The 18,396-nt window shown below is 35.7% G+C and overlaps 1 protein-coding gene across 2 annotated transcripts; it reads right to left on the bottom strand.

Annotated features, from left to right (window-relative positions):
- Nucleotides 1–5,948: 5,948 nt before the first annotated feature.
- On the bottom strand, nucleotides 5,949–17,619 carry LOC131143461 (uncharacterized). Of its 2 annotated transcripts, none has more exons than XM_058091766.1 (2): nucleotides 17,137–17,619; nucleotides 5,949–6,336 (listed from the first exon to the last, which is right to left on the bottom strand). In XM_058091766.1, the coding sequence occupies exons 1-2, from the start codon at nucleotides 17,516–17,518 to the stop codon at nucleotides 6,299–6,301; spliced, it is 420 nt and encodes a 139-aa protein (XP_057947749.1). In that variant the 5' UTR covers nucleotides 17,519–17,619; the 3' UTR covers nucleotides 5,949–6,298. The 2 variants fall into 2 exon arrangements, with proteins under 2 accessions (XP_057947749.1, XP_057947748.1); XM_058091765.1 differs by having other exon boundaries at nucleotides 5,949–8,348; nucleotides 17,137–17,607.
- Between the last annotated feature and the right edge of the window lie 777 nt (nucleotides 17,620–18,396).

Raw genomic sequence — 18,396 nt, 5'->3', positions numbered from 1 at the left:
AGTGAGACGGAGATTTTTACGAGGTTTGGCTTATACCCAACCTACGTCCTCGCCTTTGGAAAACCACCAAAGGATTCACTAAACTTGTTCCGTTGACGGGTGGAACAAAACCTTTACAAGCGATACCCCACGCTTAAACACTCTTTCACTAGGCTAGAGCCCGCCTCTCTAAGCAATGTCCCCTTGCTTAGCCAACGATCCAAACAATCCTTGGAACGTCAAAGAACTATAAGAAAACAAGATATAATCTGCGTACAAGCGTACTCTCTCAAAGAGCAAGTTAGTACAATTTCACAACTATATACTTCAATGTAAAATATCAATATGAAATAGAATGAAGCTCAAGTGTAGAATTCACCAATATCCTTCTTAGATGAGGATTAAGTAGTAGGAATTCGTAGGGGGAAGGATTAGCACTTCATAATATTTCAGAAAAAGAGATTTGCAATGAGTGAGCAAGAGAGCTTTAGAAGAACAAGAGTGCTTTCAGCTTTACAAACAGATTTTTTAATTTTTGGATATATTTTGATTTTCAAAACCATGTATTTATAGGCTTTCAAACTTGTTTCCATGTTGCAAAATTTTCCTTTGAGAGTTTCCCAAATTTTTAGAAAGTTTGGAGCTCAAACGACTTTATTTTAAAATATTATAATTTAAAAAATTTGCCCGTTGAATAGTGTTTAGACGTATGAAGTCGCGAGTTTAGACATTTGAACTGCTACTGCCTTCTTTATATTCTGTCCAGAAAATCTTCAGACGTCTGAACTTAATCTTTGGACGTTTGAGGTCGTTTGTTCAGTCATCTGAAGTCCCTCCCGTGAATAGTGTTCAGATGTCTGACAGTAGTGACCCTGCTTCAATGTTTTGGCCATAAATTTTTCTGTATTACTTCAAATTAGGTGTTCTTGGTTTCAAAAGAAATATAAGAGAAAATAATACAACTTTCATTTTGAACAAATTTTAAAATAATGAGATTTTGATATAGAAAAATTCACCTCAATGCGGTAGTATAAAAACTGACAACATTTGGAAGAACTCTTTTTTGTGCTTTTCATTCCAAAAATGATTCTAACCCTTTTAAAATAATTTTTGACCTTATAAAAATATTTTCCAGGTATTTTAAAAGGTATCTAGGTCCAAGAAGTTAACCTAAGAGCTTCAAAATATTTTAAAACGAAATTTTAAAAATTAAAGTACTTACATGAAAACTTCTAAGACTTTAACATTTTAGATTCTTGAGTCTTCATGTTTTGTCCTTGGATTGAGTCCACCTTTTCTTCAAGATTTCATATTCTTTGAGCTTCCTCACTTTGCTTTTCTTTGGATCTTTTGACTTTAATATGCCTTGGCTTTCAACAACTCATTCATGTCCTCATATTCTTCAAGGTTTCATATATCATCTTTAAATCCATGCTTTGACTCTTTTAAGCTTCATTTGATCCTTATGAGTACTTTGACCTTGCTTTCTTATATATGAGCCCTGAAATATCATTACTCACATAAACATATTAAATTTCACTTGTTTGTTATCATCAAAATAAGATAACAAGATTTTAAGCCTTGAAAGGCCAACAAAAATGATTTTGAATGATGCACAATAACACAAACAAATCTTCCTACACCTTGCAATTGATTTGCAAGTTAGGAGAACTAGAAAAACAAACTCTCTATTTCAAAATGATATTCGCTAATAAATATGTAAGAGAGTATATAAAAATATGCTTGGAATGTTGAGTATATTGCAAAAGAAGTATTAAAGATTTGAGAGAATTTTTTCTAATTACTTTTACTAATCTACTTGCTAATCAAGGCAAATGAGGGGGTATATAGATATCCCTCAAATTTTGACCGTTGGGGACTTATTGGGGATTTTAAAAAAAGTTTAATTAAAAATTAACCCCAATTACCCTTAATTAACCATGGTAAAAATAAGGCAACCTGAGAGTTTCGGTCGCCCGATTCTTCGCGTTGGTCGCCTGAACAGACACACTAAGAAAAGTTAAGATTTTGAGTTTGGGTGCCCGAGGACGAGTCTGATTGGTTGAGTCAAGGCGATTTCCCAAACGTTTGAGGTTCGGTTGCTCGATGAATGGTTTGGTCAGTCGAACTTCATAATTCGGTCGACCGAGCCTATTTTGAACTAAGCGTTCAGTCGCCCTGGGAACAGTGGAAAAGTACATTTTAAACATTCGGTCGACCGGGGACAATTAGTTTAATTTAAGTTCTGTCGGCTGAGCAAATTCAAAAGTTGACTTCCTGGCCGTTTGGTCTACCGAGATGTTTATAGCGCTAATGGTTCAGTCAATCGAGGTCTCTTGAAAACTTTTCTTCTTCTTTTGACCTTATATGATTTAATCCCTATGTGTATATGTTTGCAATTTAGGCCTAAGGGAGATAGTCATGATGTGTCCTATGGTCAATCTATTGTCTTGAGCATTAAACCCTATCATGCATAAGATGCAGTTATTACAGACCATAAAAAACTTATTACAATTACAATATAACTTGAAATAAAAACAAAAGAACTTCATGCTCTGCTCTTTTGCGATATCATGGATTGCGCCGAATGATGTGCTCGTTTAAGTGCTTCTCGGCTTCCATTTCTTAATTATCATCCGTGCTTAGAAAAGTAAACCTGTTTATACACTTAGCACATAGATGAGATACTGTGGTTTGTCATAATAGGGATCAGACTCAAAAAGTCAATAAGAAGGCATAGGATTCAATGGAGTTGAGAACACAAGGAAAACGAACCTCTACATGGGGTACTTTGCAAAAGCCTCCAAAGACTATGCTAGTACGTCCTCAAATGCTTACACACATACCACATGCTTTCTCTGTAAGGAGAAAGGACACATTAAGTTTGAATGTCCATTAAAAAGAAAGGGTGCAAAAAAAAAAAAAAAGTTTGGATAATAAAAGAATCAACTCTTATTAAACCATTCAGACCTAAGAAAGTATGGGTACCTAGATAAAAAGCCTAGTTAACAAACTAAGGACTCAAAATATATTAGGATTAGTCATTCCCTTTTTAGAAATTAAGAAAGCTAAATCTATACTACAATGAAAAGGGATGCCTCCATAGCCTACAAGATTCAAGATAGCCAATTCAAATATAAGAAGAAAATTTCTCCTTATTCAATATATGGAAGGCTACTTAATCCAATTTAATACAAGGATATTGAACTAGTTGAAATGGAAAATCTTAAAGAAGAGTTTATGATCTTATTGACGACTATAATATTGAAACAAATGAATACAAAAATGGTATTGTTGGCTACAAATCAAGAAAGCTTGGATTGTACAAGGCTTATCTTCAAAATCAAGGAAGTCATTTGCCTGAAAAAGCCAATTTGGAAAGTCATCTGAACCTTGATAAAATGATAAATCAAAAGAGAGAGATTGAGTTGAAAAATTGAAATAACTTTCTAAACATGAGCATGTTGTGATATTAATATGATATTGGTATTATTCTTGATATTGGTATCCATGAGCACTTACATGAACTTAATTGATATTTGAGCATGACATGATAAATTTAAAAGCATAATTGGTAATCTTGACACCTTTATGAGTACATAGTTTATACTTCAAGAATGAAATTCTGAATTTATTGAATGTGAAATACATTTCATTCAGGGGGAGTGATACTTATTAAGTAATGATATCATGATTACTGGAGATTATTGAAAATTCTGATATACAATCTTTTATATTTTCTCATGCTATTTTGGGACTTATTGTCTATCTTTTTATGCATGATGAATGCAAAGTTTCTACTTTGTGCCTTCACTGGATATATACTTTTGCTTATGGTTACTCTTTGCCTTAGCATTTATATGTTTTTCTTGATATCTTACTCTTTTTGATTGATGTCAAAAATGGGGGAATTCTTGGGGAAAAATTGAGCATGAGATTGCATACCTTAAGCATGTATATTGGCTATCATGAGATTTCATACCTAAACATGTATATTGGCTTACTATAAATTGAAAATTTGAGCATGATATTAAAATCGATATTGAGATTGATCTTGATATTGCAAATGGTGATATATGATGATATATATGAGCATGATAATTGATCTTGATATATGAGTATGATATTGAAATTAATATGAAAATGACCTTGACATTACAAATATTGTTAAGATGCTTATTGTAAGGGGGAGCCTTATTAAGGCTGACTCAATTTTTTGCTCCTTATTTGTCACCATTAAAAATGGGGAGATTGTTAGCCTAAAAAGGCTTACAAATCTTATTTTGATGGTAACAAAGCAAAGGATCTTAACATGTTTTGTTAAGATATGTTTCAGGGCTCAAAATGTTTCATAAAATGAGATCAAGCTTAAAAGTTTTTATAACAGATCAAGTCTCTAAAGGATCAAGCCTAAGTGCTTGTAAAGAAACTCACATGAAGATTATGCTTGGCCCATGATGAAACAAAAGGAAACTAAAGAGAGAAAAGCTTGGATTCAAAGATAGAAAAATCCGATGAAGCTTAAAGTATATTGAAGGTTGAAGACAAGATAGAGTCAAAGAAAGACAAGCATGAAGACTTAAGTGCTTAGAATGTCAAAGTCTTAAAAAGTTTTTATGTAAGTACTTCAAACAATTTCAATATGGATGCATGAAACTCTTAGGTTAATTTCTTAGACCTAGACACCTTTTAAAATACTTGAAAAATATTTTTATAAGGTCAAAAGTTATTTCAAAAACGCTAAAATTATTTTTGGAATGAAAAGCACCAAAACAGGATTTTCAAAATTCTGTTCTTTTTTTCTATATCTGCATTGATGTGCAATTTTCTATATCAACGAATTTTTTTCTTCAAAATTGATCAACATGAAAGTCGTAGGAGTTTTTATTAGCTTTTTGTTGATACTAATAACGTCTAATTTGGAGTTGTATAGAAAATGTTATGATCAAAATATTGAAATGTGGTCGAAGTTATCAGGTGACTGACCTTATTTGTTCAAGTGACTGAACAACAGACAAAACCTGTCTAGGCGATTGACCCATCAAAGCCTAGTTGACTGACCCTGTACTGATTTCAAAAATACATTGAAATTGAAGGCCCAGTCGATTGAACTTCGTTTTTCAAATTTAAAACAGCGCGGAAAACTTTCCAAAAGTGATTTCTTAGCCACCAAACTTTGTGAAAACTTGGGGCATACTCCAAGCAACTTGGGCAACACGAAAAATACTTTTTAAAATCTATAAATACATGATTAAAACCAAGGATTAAATACCAACAAGCCGCAAAGCAGTCTAATTCTCATACTTTCAAAAAGCTCTCTTATTGAATACACATTGCTGAAAGTTATTGTTGAAGTACAAAAGCTTACGATCATCATACTGAGATTTCAAATCTAAGATCAAATTTCAGTGATATTTATGACTCACTCAAAAAATGAGCAGTTCAGAAGCTATCCCAAGTATAGGAGTTCTGTCGTGTAATATTTGGCCCAAAGACTAGATCGTCTCCTTAGGGAATGTAGTTTAATCTCAAATTTTACGTATTTCCAATCAAAAATAAAAAGTTACTAAACTCAGTTCAGATTCATAGTTTTCAAGATTGTTTGAGATTTCTTTTGAAAAATTAAACGAACGTGCAAATTAAACCCTAATCCTAGCATGCACTGAATTAAATAACGAGAAACGGAAATCCTATGTTAACAATCGAACAAGAATTGAAACACGCATTGATATAAAAATGATAACTTTAATACGTAAATTAAACACACAACTAAAATAAACTCATTCGAATAGTTTTAGTGCAATCAAGAACTCAGACTTTAATAACCAATCTAGATCTTAAGAAGAAAATATATATATTTTTATTTAAGAGATTAACTCGAGTCTAAACATAACACTCTACCGAACACCAATTAAATACAGAGAGAAGAGAAAGAAATTAACTTTATTTAAAAGACTTCAAACAGGATAAAAAATTGAAATTTTAATTAAAATTCTATCACAATAGTAACATCCAAACAAACTTTAGAAATTAAAGCTTAAAATACAATTTTTCCATGGAAAATAAATAACAATAATTTAAGTCCTTAAAAACAATAATTCAAAGAGACAATTGAAAAAAAAGAAAGAGAATGAAGAAAATAAAGAAAAAAAAGAAAGAGGAAGAAGGGAGAGAGAGTTGGGAGATGCAGCAGGAGCCTGGGAGCATGGCTGGCAGTTGGCTGTGGCCGTGGTGGATCTTTGGCTGGGCAGCAGTGGTTGGTGGTTGGACTGAGCAGTGGTCTGGAAGCAGCAGAGATGACTGGTAGTGGAGGATGTTCTCATTTTTCTCTAGAATTTTGAATCATCTTGATCAGAGCTGGGACAGAAAAGTTATGCGCGAATTACAAACTGATGACGGTTTTAGCTCCCAATAATTTTTTTTGCGATAAAAAAATGCCAAAAATTCATAAATTGCTAAATAAAACCCAAATATTATAAATAGGACACCGTGTTAACATATTAAACGTAATGAGGTATTTAATTAAAAATATAAGCTCCAATGCACGAATTAAAACACATAATTATGCAGTTTAAGCGCGTAATCACACCCCCCAACTAATGTTTTGTTAGTTTCTAACAAATGATGTGAATGAATTTCAGGGCAGTATCCACAATTACTAACTCCAGTAAACATGAAATTAATGCTCATGCAACACAATCATATGGCTTCACATATAGGGGTACAACTGAATTTCACACAAGCTCGTTCATATTCAATGCACACAACTACGAAGCACGTCACTCATGCAAGTTTTATCATTAAATAACATTTAAGAACAATATACTCTCATGAAGTTAACTAGCGGAACAATTCATAGTTAATGCTGTCATATAAGTTCGAGTATAAACATGTGAAATCTCGAGGAATGTGTGATGTGTGTGGCTCATTACACCTAGGATACCAGTGGACACCTATAGAATGGTTGTCTTGACTCGGCCTAACTTGGTATACCCTAAAAAATACTCAAAAGGAATGAGTTCACTCGTCATATGTGAGGAGGAGTGTCGCGATCAAACATACCACATATTGCAATGAACAAATACTAAGTATATGAAGTGGACTAGTCAGAGAAGGATCTAGCCTATCTATGAGGTGCCGGGTCCTTCACCCTAACATCTTCTCACCTACTCACCATGTCCAACCAAGACCACCCTAGATCAACTTATTCACAAACTTGGCGTGAATACATATGAGACATTAAATGGTTGAAGAATCTTCATATGTGGAAAACATGTGTCGCGTCCATGACTTTTTGTGGTATTTTTGTGGAGTAGGCATTAACATTTAATTTCATGTGCCTTTCTATTTCTTATTCTTTCGTCTTCTCATTCTTCATTTTCTGCCTTTTCTTGGTCAATTGAGACAATCATAACACTTCTTTTGTTGTTTTCATACCATCAATAGGAATTAAGCTCGAACAATAGTCCATGAAGTAAATCTATTTTTAGGGGTGGCTCAGCCTTCACATCTTAAGTAGGCTACAAGACCTAGGTTTCTATCTTCCCACTAGATGTCACCTCTAGGTTGGCAAGTCAAAAACAGAGACTAGTGTACAAAGAATCATCCAGAACAAAAGAGAATCGAGTTTCATGAACTCTGATTTGATGTTAACACTCAAAAGGATGATAAATAGCTCAAGGATATCTCACAATGTGTCATAGTTGCCACAGGTGTTCTCTTAGTGCTCACAAGGAACCCTAAGTGCAATGAATCACGTGAATGTGTCTAATCAGCCTCGTGAGATGCCGTGTAAATACAAAAGATTATATAGCCAGATTAACACGAGTGTACTACCATTCAATTCTTCATGGAGTTACAAAATTATATAAAGAGAAACTACGCATAAATGACTCGAGTGTGTAATTCTTAAGTTATATGCAAGTATGTGAAGGGTATATGTCAATGTTAATCATGACATAGTCGTTTATCCTCAATACTCTTCCTTTTTTTCTTGTTTTTTTTTTCAAATTAATATATAAAACCCAGCAAGTATGCGTGCATAGTGTCACATGCAAATACTCACCCCCAACTAAAGTGGAACATTGTTCTCAATGTGAAAGCATAAGGGAAATAAAAAACTATACACGAGGAAAGTAGGGCATACCTGGGTGGAGAAGTAATGGAAAAGAAAAATTGAAAATACAGAAAAATGTACCTAAAAATTAACTAAAAATAAAATAAGGTAAACAAAATGAAAAGAAGGGAAAGAAAAGCATCACAGTTGTTTGGCGGAGGCTTTGGAGGAATTTCGTTTGGTGGGTGCAGGTTTATACATTGAACTAGCGGGTCTCCAAATTTGAGTTGCCACAATGAATTAGCCTTCATACCTGCATGAAAGTCAGCCTCAAATGAATTAATACTCTTAAAAATACCAGACAATACGTGTGCAAATTGACTTTCTTGTTTAAACAAGAAAGGGTCTTTATTTAACATATTTTCCAAGAAATTTACTTCTTTATGAACTGGTGTTTGAGGAAAAGTTGTTGGAACAGTTACCTTTAGTTCTTGAGAAGCATTAGCATTAAAAGTTTTACCTAGTTCCTTGAAAGTTAAATATTCACCATTTTTCTCACCCTCTTTATCGGGTGTACCAATCATCTTACCACTGCAAGGATTTACTTCAGCATTGGACTCCTTAACATTTATTCCAGTAGGGAGTGATGGTTCCATGACTTCCAAGCTCTGAGGATAAGTTACCACAAGTTGGTACTCCTTATTAATATCAGCCTCCTCATTAACTGACTGCTTCACTTCTAGGCTCGCTTCCTCTGGTTTTTCTTTGACTTCATTTGTTTAAGCCGTAACTTCAGGTTTTGGGACAACTGGTTGTTTGAAGATGAGCATCTCAGGTTGGGGAACTTCCTTTTTGCTTCTCGAAGTAATGGAGGCCTCCGTTGTCTCAAGAGAAACATTATGTATTTTTTGTTATTACTGCTGGTATTCTTGAGGACTAGGTTGAGGTTCCACTAGAAATTCCTCTTTTTCTGAGATATCCAATTGTGTGCTTATCACATTAATGACTTCTTGCAATTCATTTATGTACTTCTTGCAATTCATTTATGTACTAAGTATACTGATTGATTTGAATTTGCATGAACTACTGGAAGGCATCCTTAAGAGACATCCATGGTGGAGTAGGTGGTGGATTAGATTGAAATCCTAATGGTGCACAGCTCTGAGGGATCAGTTGTGGCTGATATTGAGGCGGAAGAGTATTTGGGTAATATGTTGGCTCATATGTATCTCTACCACTGATTGTGCTGATAGGTTGTACTGTCATGGGTGCCTGATTGTATCGTGAATTCCATTGTGGGACACTTTCAGCTAGGAAATCAAAGAATGATAGTGCCAAATCCGGTTCCATGCTGAAGAGTTCTCCATTGCACATGGTTTGGACGAAGAACTTGCAATCAGGAGTAAGAGTTGTACATAAACAATTAACTAACCTCCATGATTCAAATCCGTGATGTGGACAAGTACTTAGTAGATCCTTGAATCTCTCCCAGCAAGCCCGAAAAATTTCATTACCCTTCTGCATAATTTGAATGATCCATTCCTACAAAAATTGAGTTCTCTGTGAGGGACAAAACCTATGTAGAAATTCACACTCCACATCAGCCCAATTTGATATAGAGTGAGGTCTCAAAGAATTAAACCACATCTGCGCCCTATCCTTCAAAGAGACAAGAAATAAACGCAGTCTAGTGGATTCATCAGTGATAGCACGAGAGAAAAAAATATTGCAAGTTAACTCGAACTTTGTCAGGTGCCGATAAGGGCACTCAGATTCCATCCCATAGAACTAAGGTAGCAATGACTTTCTCCTGTGCTGCATCATGAAATTAAGCTCCTCATTAGGTAAAGTAGTTTAAGATGGTGCGGGGGTGTATTGAAGCTGCAAAAAGTCCATAAGCATGCATGGTGCAGGTGCAACCATATTTATTTCAAAGCTCAACTCTTTTTTTTTCTTCTTTTTTTTCTTTTTTCTTTTTCATGAGACTAATTAAAATGATGGGAAAAATGCTAATTTGAGACTAAGACCTGCATTCCCTGGCAACGGCGCCAAAAACTTGATTCACTTGAAAAATGAGTAGCTCGAAAGCTATCCCTAGTATAGCTGTCATGTAATATTCAGCCCAAAGGCTAGATCATCTCCTCAGGAAATGCGGTTTAATATAAAATTTTATGTATTTCTAATCAAAAATGAAAAGTTACTGAACTCAGTTCAAATTAAGGGTTTTCACAATTGGTTGAGATTTCTTTTGACAAATTAAACGAACATGCAAATTAAATCCTAATCTTAGCATGCACTGAATTAAATAACGAGAAATGAAAATCCTATGTTAACAACTGAACAATAATTGAAACACACGTTGAATTGAAAATGATAACTTTAATATGTAAATAAAACACACAACTAAAATAAACTCATTCGAATACAACTTCAATAAACACCATATTTTTAGCGCAATCAAGAACTCAAGACTTCAATAACCAATCTAGATCCTAAGAAGAAATTTATTTAGGAGATCAACCCAAGTCTAAACATAACACTCAACCGAACACTAAATAAATATGAAGAAAATAGAAAGAAATTAACTATACTTAAAAGACTTCAAACAAGATAAAAAATTGAAATTTTAATTAAAATTCTACCATAGTAGTAACATCCAAACAAACTTTAGAAATTAAAGCTTAAAATAAAATTTTGCCAAAGAAAATAAATAACAATAATTTAAGTCCTTAAAAACAATAAAAAAAAGAAACAATTGAAAAAAAGAAAGAGAATGAAGAAAAGAAAAAAAAAAAAAAAAAAAGAAAAGAAAGAGAAAGAAGGGGAGAGAGAGTTGGGAGATGTAGCAGGAGCCTGGGAGCACGACTGGAAGTTGGCTGTGGCCGTGGTGGATCTTCGGCTGGGCAACAATGGATGGTGGCTGGACTGAGCAGCGATCTGGAAGTAGCAGAGATAGGTGGCAGCGGAGGATCTTCGGTTAGGCAGTAGGAGCCTTGTCTCAGGGTGGCTGGGATGCAACTGTAGCAATGGTGGAGTAGCCATGACATAGAGTAGAACCAGCTAGGATGGCAGCAGGGGAAAAGGAGAAAAGGAGGAGGAGACTGCTGGTGCTGAGGACGTTGGCAGAAGCTCTCGGGTGTGGGAAGACAGAGAGAAGAACAGCAGCTTCACAGCAGCAGCACAAGAATGGTCGAAGCAGGGAGGAAACAGAAGCAGGAGAAGGAGAAGGAGGAGAAGGAAGAAAGAGAAGGAGAAAGAGAAGGATACCGAGGGAAAGAGAGCTGAGAGAGAGAGAGAGAGAGAGAGAGAGAGAGAGAGAGAGAGAGAGAGAGAGAGCCGAGAGAGAAGAGGTAGAGAAAGGAAGAGGGAATGAGAGAGTGAGAGAGGGCAAGGAAGGAGAGGCTGTGTGGGGGTTGAAGAAGAAAGAAAAGAATAAATAGGGGAAGGGGGTAAAGAGCCCTACGCCCAGCGAGACACCTGGATACAAGTGGATCCGACCCGGCTACATGGCCGGGTCACATCAATGTATATTATTTTTTTTTCTTTTTCTTCTTTCTTCTTCTTTTTATTTCTTTGCAAACAATGCCAATCTTGACCCTCATGGAGCCCGTTTCTCTCCAATCTCAAAAAATATAAGTTGTAGATAATCTTCTCATCTTTCTCCAGAATTTAGAATCATCTCGATTGGAGCTCGGACGGAAATGTTATGCTCGAATTACAAACTGATGCCGATTTTAGCTCCTGATAATTTTTTTGCGATAAAAAAATGTAAAAAATTCATAAATTATTCAATAAAATCAAAATATTATAAATAGGACACCATGTTAACATATTGAGTGTAATCAGGTATTTAATTAAAAATATAAGCCCCAATGCACGATTTAAAATGCCTAATTACGCAGTTTAAGCGCGTAATCAATTTATCTTGAGCTTCATCTCTATGTTGAATTTGATTGAAGCCTATTGTGCTTATCACTTGTACTAATATGCTCTTATTGAGAGTTCTTGTGCACAAGACTCTTGTTTTTGTTATTATTTTTGACAATTCAGGTTGTTTGAATCGTTGTATCGAGCATCGGGTATCTCTTGGAGAAGGGGCTCCATCCTACTTGAAGGAGTGTATTGAGCGTGGGGTATTCCTTGGAGAGGAGGACTTTATCCTATTGAAGGAGTGTTGTAAAAGGTTTGCTCCGCCTGTAAAGGAGTGGCATAGTGGAATCCTTAGGTGTGTTGTCTAAGGCAAGGACGTAGGCAGGGATAGCCGAACCTCGTAAAATATTGGTGTCGCTATCTCTTCCCTACTCTCTTTAATTTTCTTCACACACACACGCACACATAATTTTATAAATAGCAGGTTGTTACAGTTTGGTATCAGAGCCTAGGTTGCTAGGTTCTGTAGACTCTAGAATGCAGCGGATACAATACCAGAATATAGGAAAAGAATTTAAGCATTATTCTGTGGTCTGAATACAGGATTATTGTGGTGATTTCTGTGTTTTTCCTGGGGTGACGATTTCAGGAAAACCATAGTAAACTATCGACGAGTCATGTGTTTGGGTTGTAGGATTGAATTTTGGGGCAGGAACAAGGAAAATAGTTGACAATGAATTTGAGGTTTTAGTTGGATGGAGTAAAGTATATCTGTATAGGATTTTAAAATAGTGTTTTGTGTATTTTCAAGATGGATCCAAGTAGCAGTGGTACACATGTAGGAGGTGATAGACTAGGAGCCTCCAGTAAGGTAGGTGGAGATACAGATGCCGTTTTACGTAGCGTCACTCAGTAGGTGAAGGCTGAGATGGCTAGGAGCGAAGGAGAGCGTGGCTGTATGATTGAAAAGTTTACGCGGATGAAGCTTCCATCCTTTGCTGGGGGACCTGACCTGATTATAGTTAAGAACTGAGTTTAGGACGTGGAGGAGATTTTAGCAGTGTTGGCCTATACAGACGAGCATAAAATGGCATTTGCATCGTTTAAGTTGACGGGAGAGGCAAAGCACTGGTGGAGATCAACGTGTTTGATTAAGGAGCAGAGGCCAGATCTAGTGCTAGTATCATGGAGTCGGTTCAAGGAACTGTTCTTCGAGCGGTATTTCCCTGTTATTGTTCGGAGTGCGAAGGAAGCAGAGTTTTTGCATCTGGCTCAGGGGTGGATGACTGTGTCTCAGTATGCTGCACAGTTTATGGAGTTATCTCGTTTCACCCCACATTTAGCACCAGATGAAGAAAAGAAAGCAAGGAAGTTCGAAGAGGGTTTGAGACAGAATTTATTTGAGTAAGTCATTGGCTTCAGGGCTCAGACATTCGCAGAGGTGGTAGATAGAGCTGCTATTATTGAGAGTGGTATGTTGAGAGGTGCTACTGCTCAGAGCCAGAGGAAGAGGTCCACGACTCAGGATTTACAGGCAAGTTCTGGACGAGGGCCATGGAGAGGTGATTAATATGGAGGTGGCTAGGGACGGATGACGGGCCGTGGTGGTTCTTAGAGTGGACGGGTTGTTCCTACCTGTCCTAGATGTGGCCGTAGACATTCAGGTGAATGTAGGATGGGTGAGGATGTCTGCTACTGATGCGGGAGACTCGGACACCGATCTTGGTCGTGTTAGGGATTGCCAGCTTAGGCACCAGCTCCCAGACAGTTTTGGGGTGCTTATTAGGCGCACCGTGGAGGACAGCAGAGAAATACGACACTAGCGAGAGTGTATGTGTTAACGTCGGGTGATGTCAATGCAGTTGGAGACGTAGTCACAGGTACCCTTATTGTTTTCTTATATACAACTATTGTTTTATTTGATACAGGTGCCACCCACTCTTTTATTTCATCGGTATATGCAAAATTAACGAGGTATGAGGCACAATTGTTGGATATTAGGTTAGCTGTAGCTACGCCAATTGGATCAGTAGTAAGATGTAGGAGGGTACTCAGAGACTTTCTAGTGACTATTTAGGGAAAGATATTACTAGCTGATTTGGTGGTATTAGATATGTAGGAGTTTGATATAATTCTGGGTATGGATTGGTTAGCAATTAATCATGCTACTATTGACTGCCATTTGAAAGATGACATTTATTATATTCAGATAGAAAGGAATTTTTATTTTTATTTTTATAAATAGGAGGTTATTATAGATATAGATGGTTGAATGGATTATTATAGAATGTAGATAGAAGTAGAAAACTCTAGTATATTATTGATAGAAGACTGTAGTTATGTTTTCTACTGTGTAATTATTAATGGAATAACAGGTATAGGAAAATGAATGACGTGACACCTGGGTCCCACAAGGCGGGTTTGGGGTGCCATAAAGCACGATTAATCATGTATAACGCACCAGATTGAGTTTATGGGTTCAAGGCATTACACTGTGTGCCTTTATGCTAGATTTTGGAGGCAGGTGGATTCAATACCTGCCATTAGTGGAGTTTGTTTACAAAAATAGCTACTAGGCCAGTATTGGGATGGTCCCATATGAGGCATTGTATGGACGAAGGTGTTGATCTCTGTTATATTGGGATGAAATTGGAGAAAAGTAGATATTGGGGCGAGAGATAGTTTAACGGGCTTATGAGAAAATCAAATTTATCTAGGAGAGAATTAAAACAGCTCAGAGCCGACAAAAAAGCTATATAGATACCCGTCAATGAGCGTTGAAATTTGATGAGGGTGATAAAGTGTTCTTGAAGATTGCGCCGATGAAAGGAGTAATGAGATTCGGGATGAAGGGTAAGCTTAGCCCTAAGTATATTGGACCATTTGAGATATTGGAAAGAGTTGGCCCAGTTGCCTACAAGTGAGCATTACCCCCAACACAATTCAGAATCCATGATGTATTTCACATGTCCATGTTGAAGAAATACATCCCAAATCCATTTCACATAATAAGTTATGAAGCATTGGAGATTGGTGAGACCTTGTCTTATGAAGAGATACCAGTTCAGGTCTTAGATTATAAAGAACAAGAATTACGTACCAAGAAAATTTCATTGGTGAAAGTACTCTGGAGGAACTATGCAGTGGAGGAAGCCTCATAGGAGTTATATGATGAGATGCGTTAGAAGTGTCTCGACGTCCCGGAGCATGCATGTCTCGGGGTGGCGAAATAAAAATTGTGGTTTTAATTTTCAGAAAAAATAGGAATATTGGAGTCGCTACTAACCTTTTAGTGTGGTTAGAACACTTGATTACTATCCAATGAAGGGTAGAATTGGTCTGCGTTACCAAAGTCGGGCTCGGGAGTTCGGTTACACGAGGGGAGCTACAAGCACCCCTACGTGCTCGTTCTTATGAACGGTATCTAATTAATTATGAAATTATCTCAAAGTAAATTTAAAAAGCCTTTTATGTTACTCATATTGTGAATTTACTAAGTGCATATGTACGTGAATGCCTCACACAAATATTTACATAATAAATATATATTCCCTCAGAAACGGGGTACGTGAAGCTTAAAGTGCTCATACCATTTTGTTAAAATCATAGGGATGAAAATCGAGAAAATAGGTTAAGAAAATACACTTCCAGGATTTTTTGAAACTTGTAGGGTTTTTTCTAAGTATAAAAAAAAATTATTCCGAGAGTTTTTTTTTTTTTTTTTTTTCGGATTTTAAAAAGAGTGCCAAAAATGATCTTCAACTTCCAAAATATTTTTCTTGATTTTTATTCCATTTTTCTAAATTTTATTTTAAATTTTGAAAAAACAAAAAGATAATGAAGGCAAAAATCATGAAAATCAAGTCCAAAAAATATTTTAGATTTGTTCTAATTTTCTCTTTTTATGATTTTTTTTGTAGTTTTCCTAAAATTTCAAATGGCTAATATAATAATAAAAAAAATAAGGAAAATAATAATAATAATAATATACATATCATAACACGTAAGTACTAATAATAATACCACTAGAATAATAATACATATATAATATATACATATATATATATATATATATATATATAAAATAAATAATCGAACCTTCAAAAGTAAAATCCTAATATTAACAATAAAGGAAACTTCCAAAAACATGACAACGAAACAAACTCTAAAAGTTAAGTGTAATATGGACAAACACGGAAATAAGTAAGACATAATTATGGAAGTGAAACAAGACAAACTCTAAATATACAACGTCAATCCAACCCTAAAAAGAATAATATATAATAATATGGAAGTAATTCGAAGCCTAAAATAAATCAATGTGCAATTAATATGAAAACATGGGATAGTAATATAGAAACATATTTATCCTAAAATTAATACACAAGCCACGTGGAAGCAATTAAGCCTAACATGGAAACCAATCGAAATCTTAAACATGCTTAAATAATAACATAAAATAATTACAATCATAAATAATAATAATCAAAAATCCTAAATGCTATATAAATAACAAACATGGTGGAAAAAAAAAAAAAACTGAATATATAATCAATAAGTATTATAAAAACAATAAATACATGACAATAAGAGGAAAAAAAAAGAACTTTAACAATAATATACAATATCAAATACCACTCACACATATACAATAAAAACTTAAGTTTTAAATATTAGAACCCACATATAAACATTTTGACAATAATACAAGATAAATATATGATAAAACTTAAACTTTAAATATTAGAACCCACATATAAACATGTATAACGTTATACAATAATAACGAATGCAGCATGAACATAATATTGATAAACATGTATAATAGCAATAATAATAACCATATAAAAAAAATCAAATACCACCCACGCATATACCATAAAAACCTACCCTTAAATGTTAACATCTAAACCAAATCAAAAAATATATATCTATATATATATGCATGCAAAAATAAACAAATATTACAATATCTCACAATATGCTAAAATAAGCATGGATATTATTATTTAAACAAACATTACAGTAAAAAAAAAAAAAAAAAAAAAAACACACGATAAAATTGAAAAAAAAAAGTAATACGTCATGTGTGTGTTGGCAGGCAGTGTGTGTTTGTTTGTTTACTCTGTGTGTGTGTGTATGTGTCTTCTATGTGTGTGTATGGTGCGTGTGTTTTTGTGTTTGGTGTGTGTATTTGCTGTGTGTGGGGTGTTCACAAGCAGAGAACTCACGACGGGTGCCGCTGGAGCTGGTGAGGGCGAAGGCTACCGGCTGTGTGGTGTGTGGCGGAAGGCGACAGCGACGGTGCTGGGGTGACGGTGATGGAGACGAGGCTGGTCTGTGGTGTAGGGAGCGGCAACGGCGACAGAGACAGCGCGTGGAGCCAGCGACGTCGGGACTTGTGGCCAGAATTTCTGCTCTGGGCAGGCTGAGATGAGCAGCTGTGGCCATGAGAAATATGCTCGTGCGCGAGAAATTTGCTGGTGCGTGGGAGGATGAAAGCTTCGGCTTGCTGGAAATTTGGATTTCAGGGTGATTGCCGGAGATGACGCCGCTGTGTTGCTGCGAGAATGGAGAGATGATGGCCAGAGATGGGCAAGGCTGTCTGTGCATGAGGTGAGGTGAAGCTGGGAGATTGAGGGAGATGGGAGAAAGTGTGCGTGAAAGAATGGGAGAGAGGGAGGTGTCCCCTCCACACAACCACCCACGCCTCCACCCACTGCCCCGCGGCCCACCCCCCCCCCCCCCCCCCCCCCCCCCCCCCCCAGCCGTGAATGCCCCTTGCAAACTTCCTATTTATGAAAGAAAAACAAATCCTAAATATCTAAAACCCTAAGCTCCCCATCTTGTTTTCTTTTTTATTATTTTTATTTTCTTGCTAACATAAAACCCAAAAAATAAAAGATAAAAATAAAGACTCGATCTAAAAAATTTTGGGACTCAATCAAAATTTCGAAAAATGAAAGACTCAAACTAAAATATCCGGGCTCAATTTAAAAATATAGGGACTTCAAAAATAAAAGATTCAAATTTGAAATATGTTGGAAATCAATTTAAAATACCCAAGACTCGATTTAAGAATTGGGACTCAATTTTAAAATATCGGGACTCACTTTAAAATAGTCGGGACTTGGTCGGGTCCTCTCATTCCTAGGATAAAAATTCGACTTCTAAGTACAACAGGTTTTCTTAGAAAGGTCTGGTTAAAATTTGGCTGTCTACAAGAAGTACCCACATCTGTTTTAGTGGGATCTAGTATAAGCCAGAGAAAGGTAAGGGTTCAGGTAAGAAATCATGTAAGTAAGTAGATTTTGTGCAGGTTAAACAGTTGTATGTAATAGTTTGTTGTTTTGATGGTTTTGGGAGAGTTTTGTTTAGTTATTGTAATCTCCTAGGACCGTAAATGTAACCACGGTATTCCTCCGCCATAAGTGAGGGTAAATAATAAGATCATAGTGGATTTTTTCTCGGAGATTGATGCATGAGATAAA

The sequence above is a fragment of the Malania oleifera genome, chromosome 11 (genome assembly GCF_029873635.1).
Source record: "Malania oleifera isolate guangnan ecotype guangnan chromosome 11, ASM2987363v1, whole genome shotgun sequence".
Taxonomy (NCBI): domain Eukaryota; kingdom Viridiplantae; phylum Streptophyta; class Magnoliopsida; order Santalales; family Ximeniaceae; genus Malania; species Malania oleifera.
Note: the sequence above shows the minus strand (reverse complement) of the source record. Positions and strands in the feature narration are given on the sequence as shown.

What these genes read in the sequence shown, in the direction of transcription:
- LOC131143461 (XM_058091765.1), bottom strand. Translation starts at nt 17,518, where the DNA reads ATGCACAGACAGCCTTGCCCATCTCTGGCCATCATCTCTCCATTCTCG. An exon ending in CAGCTCCAGCGGCACCCGTC is followed by an intron (nt 8,349 to 17,136) that starts GTGAGTTCTCTG and finishes ACTTTCATGCAG; the next exon opens with GTATGAAGGCTAATTCATTG.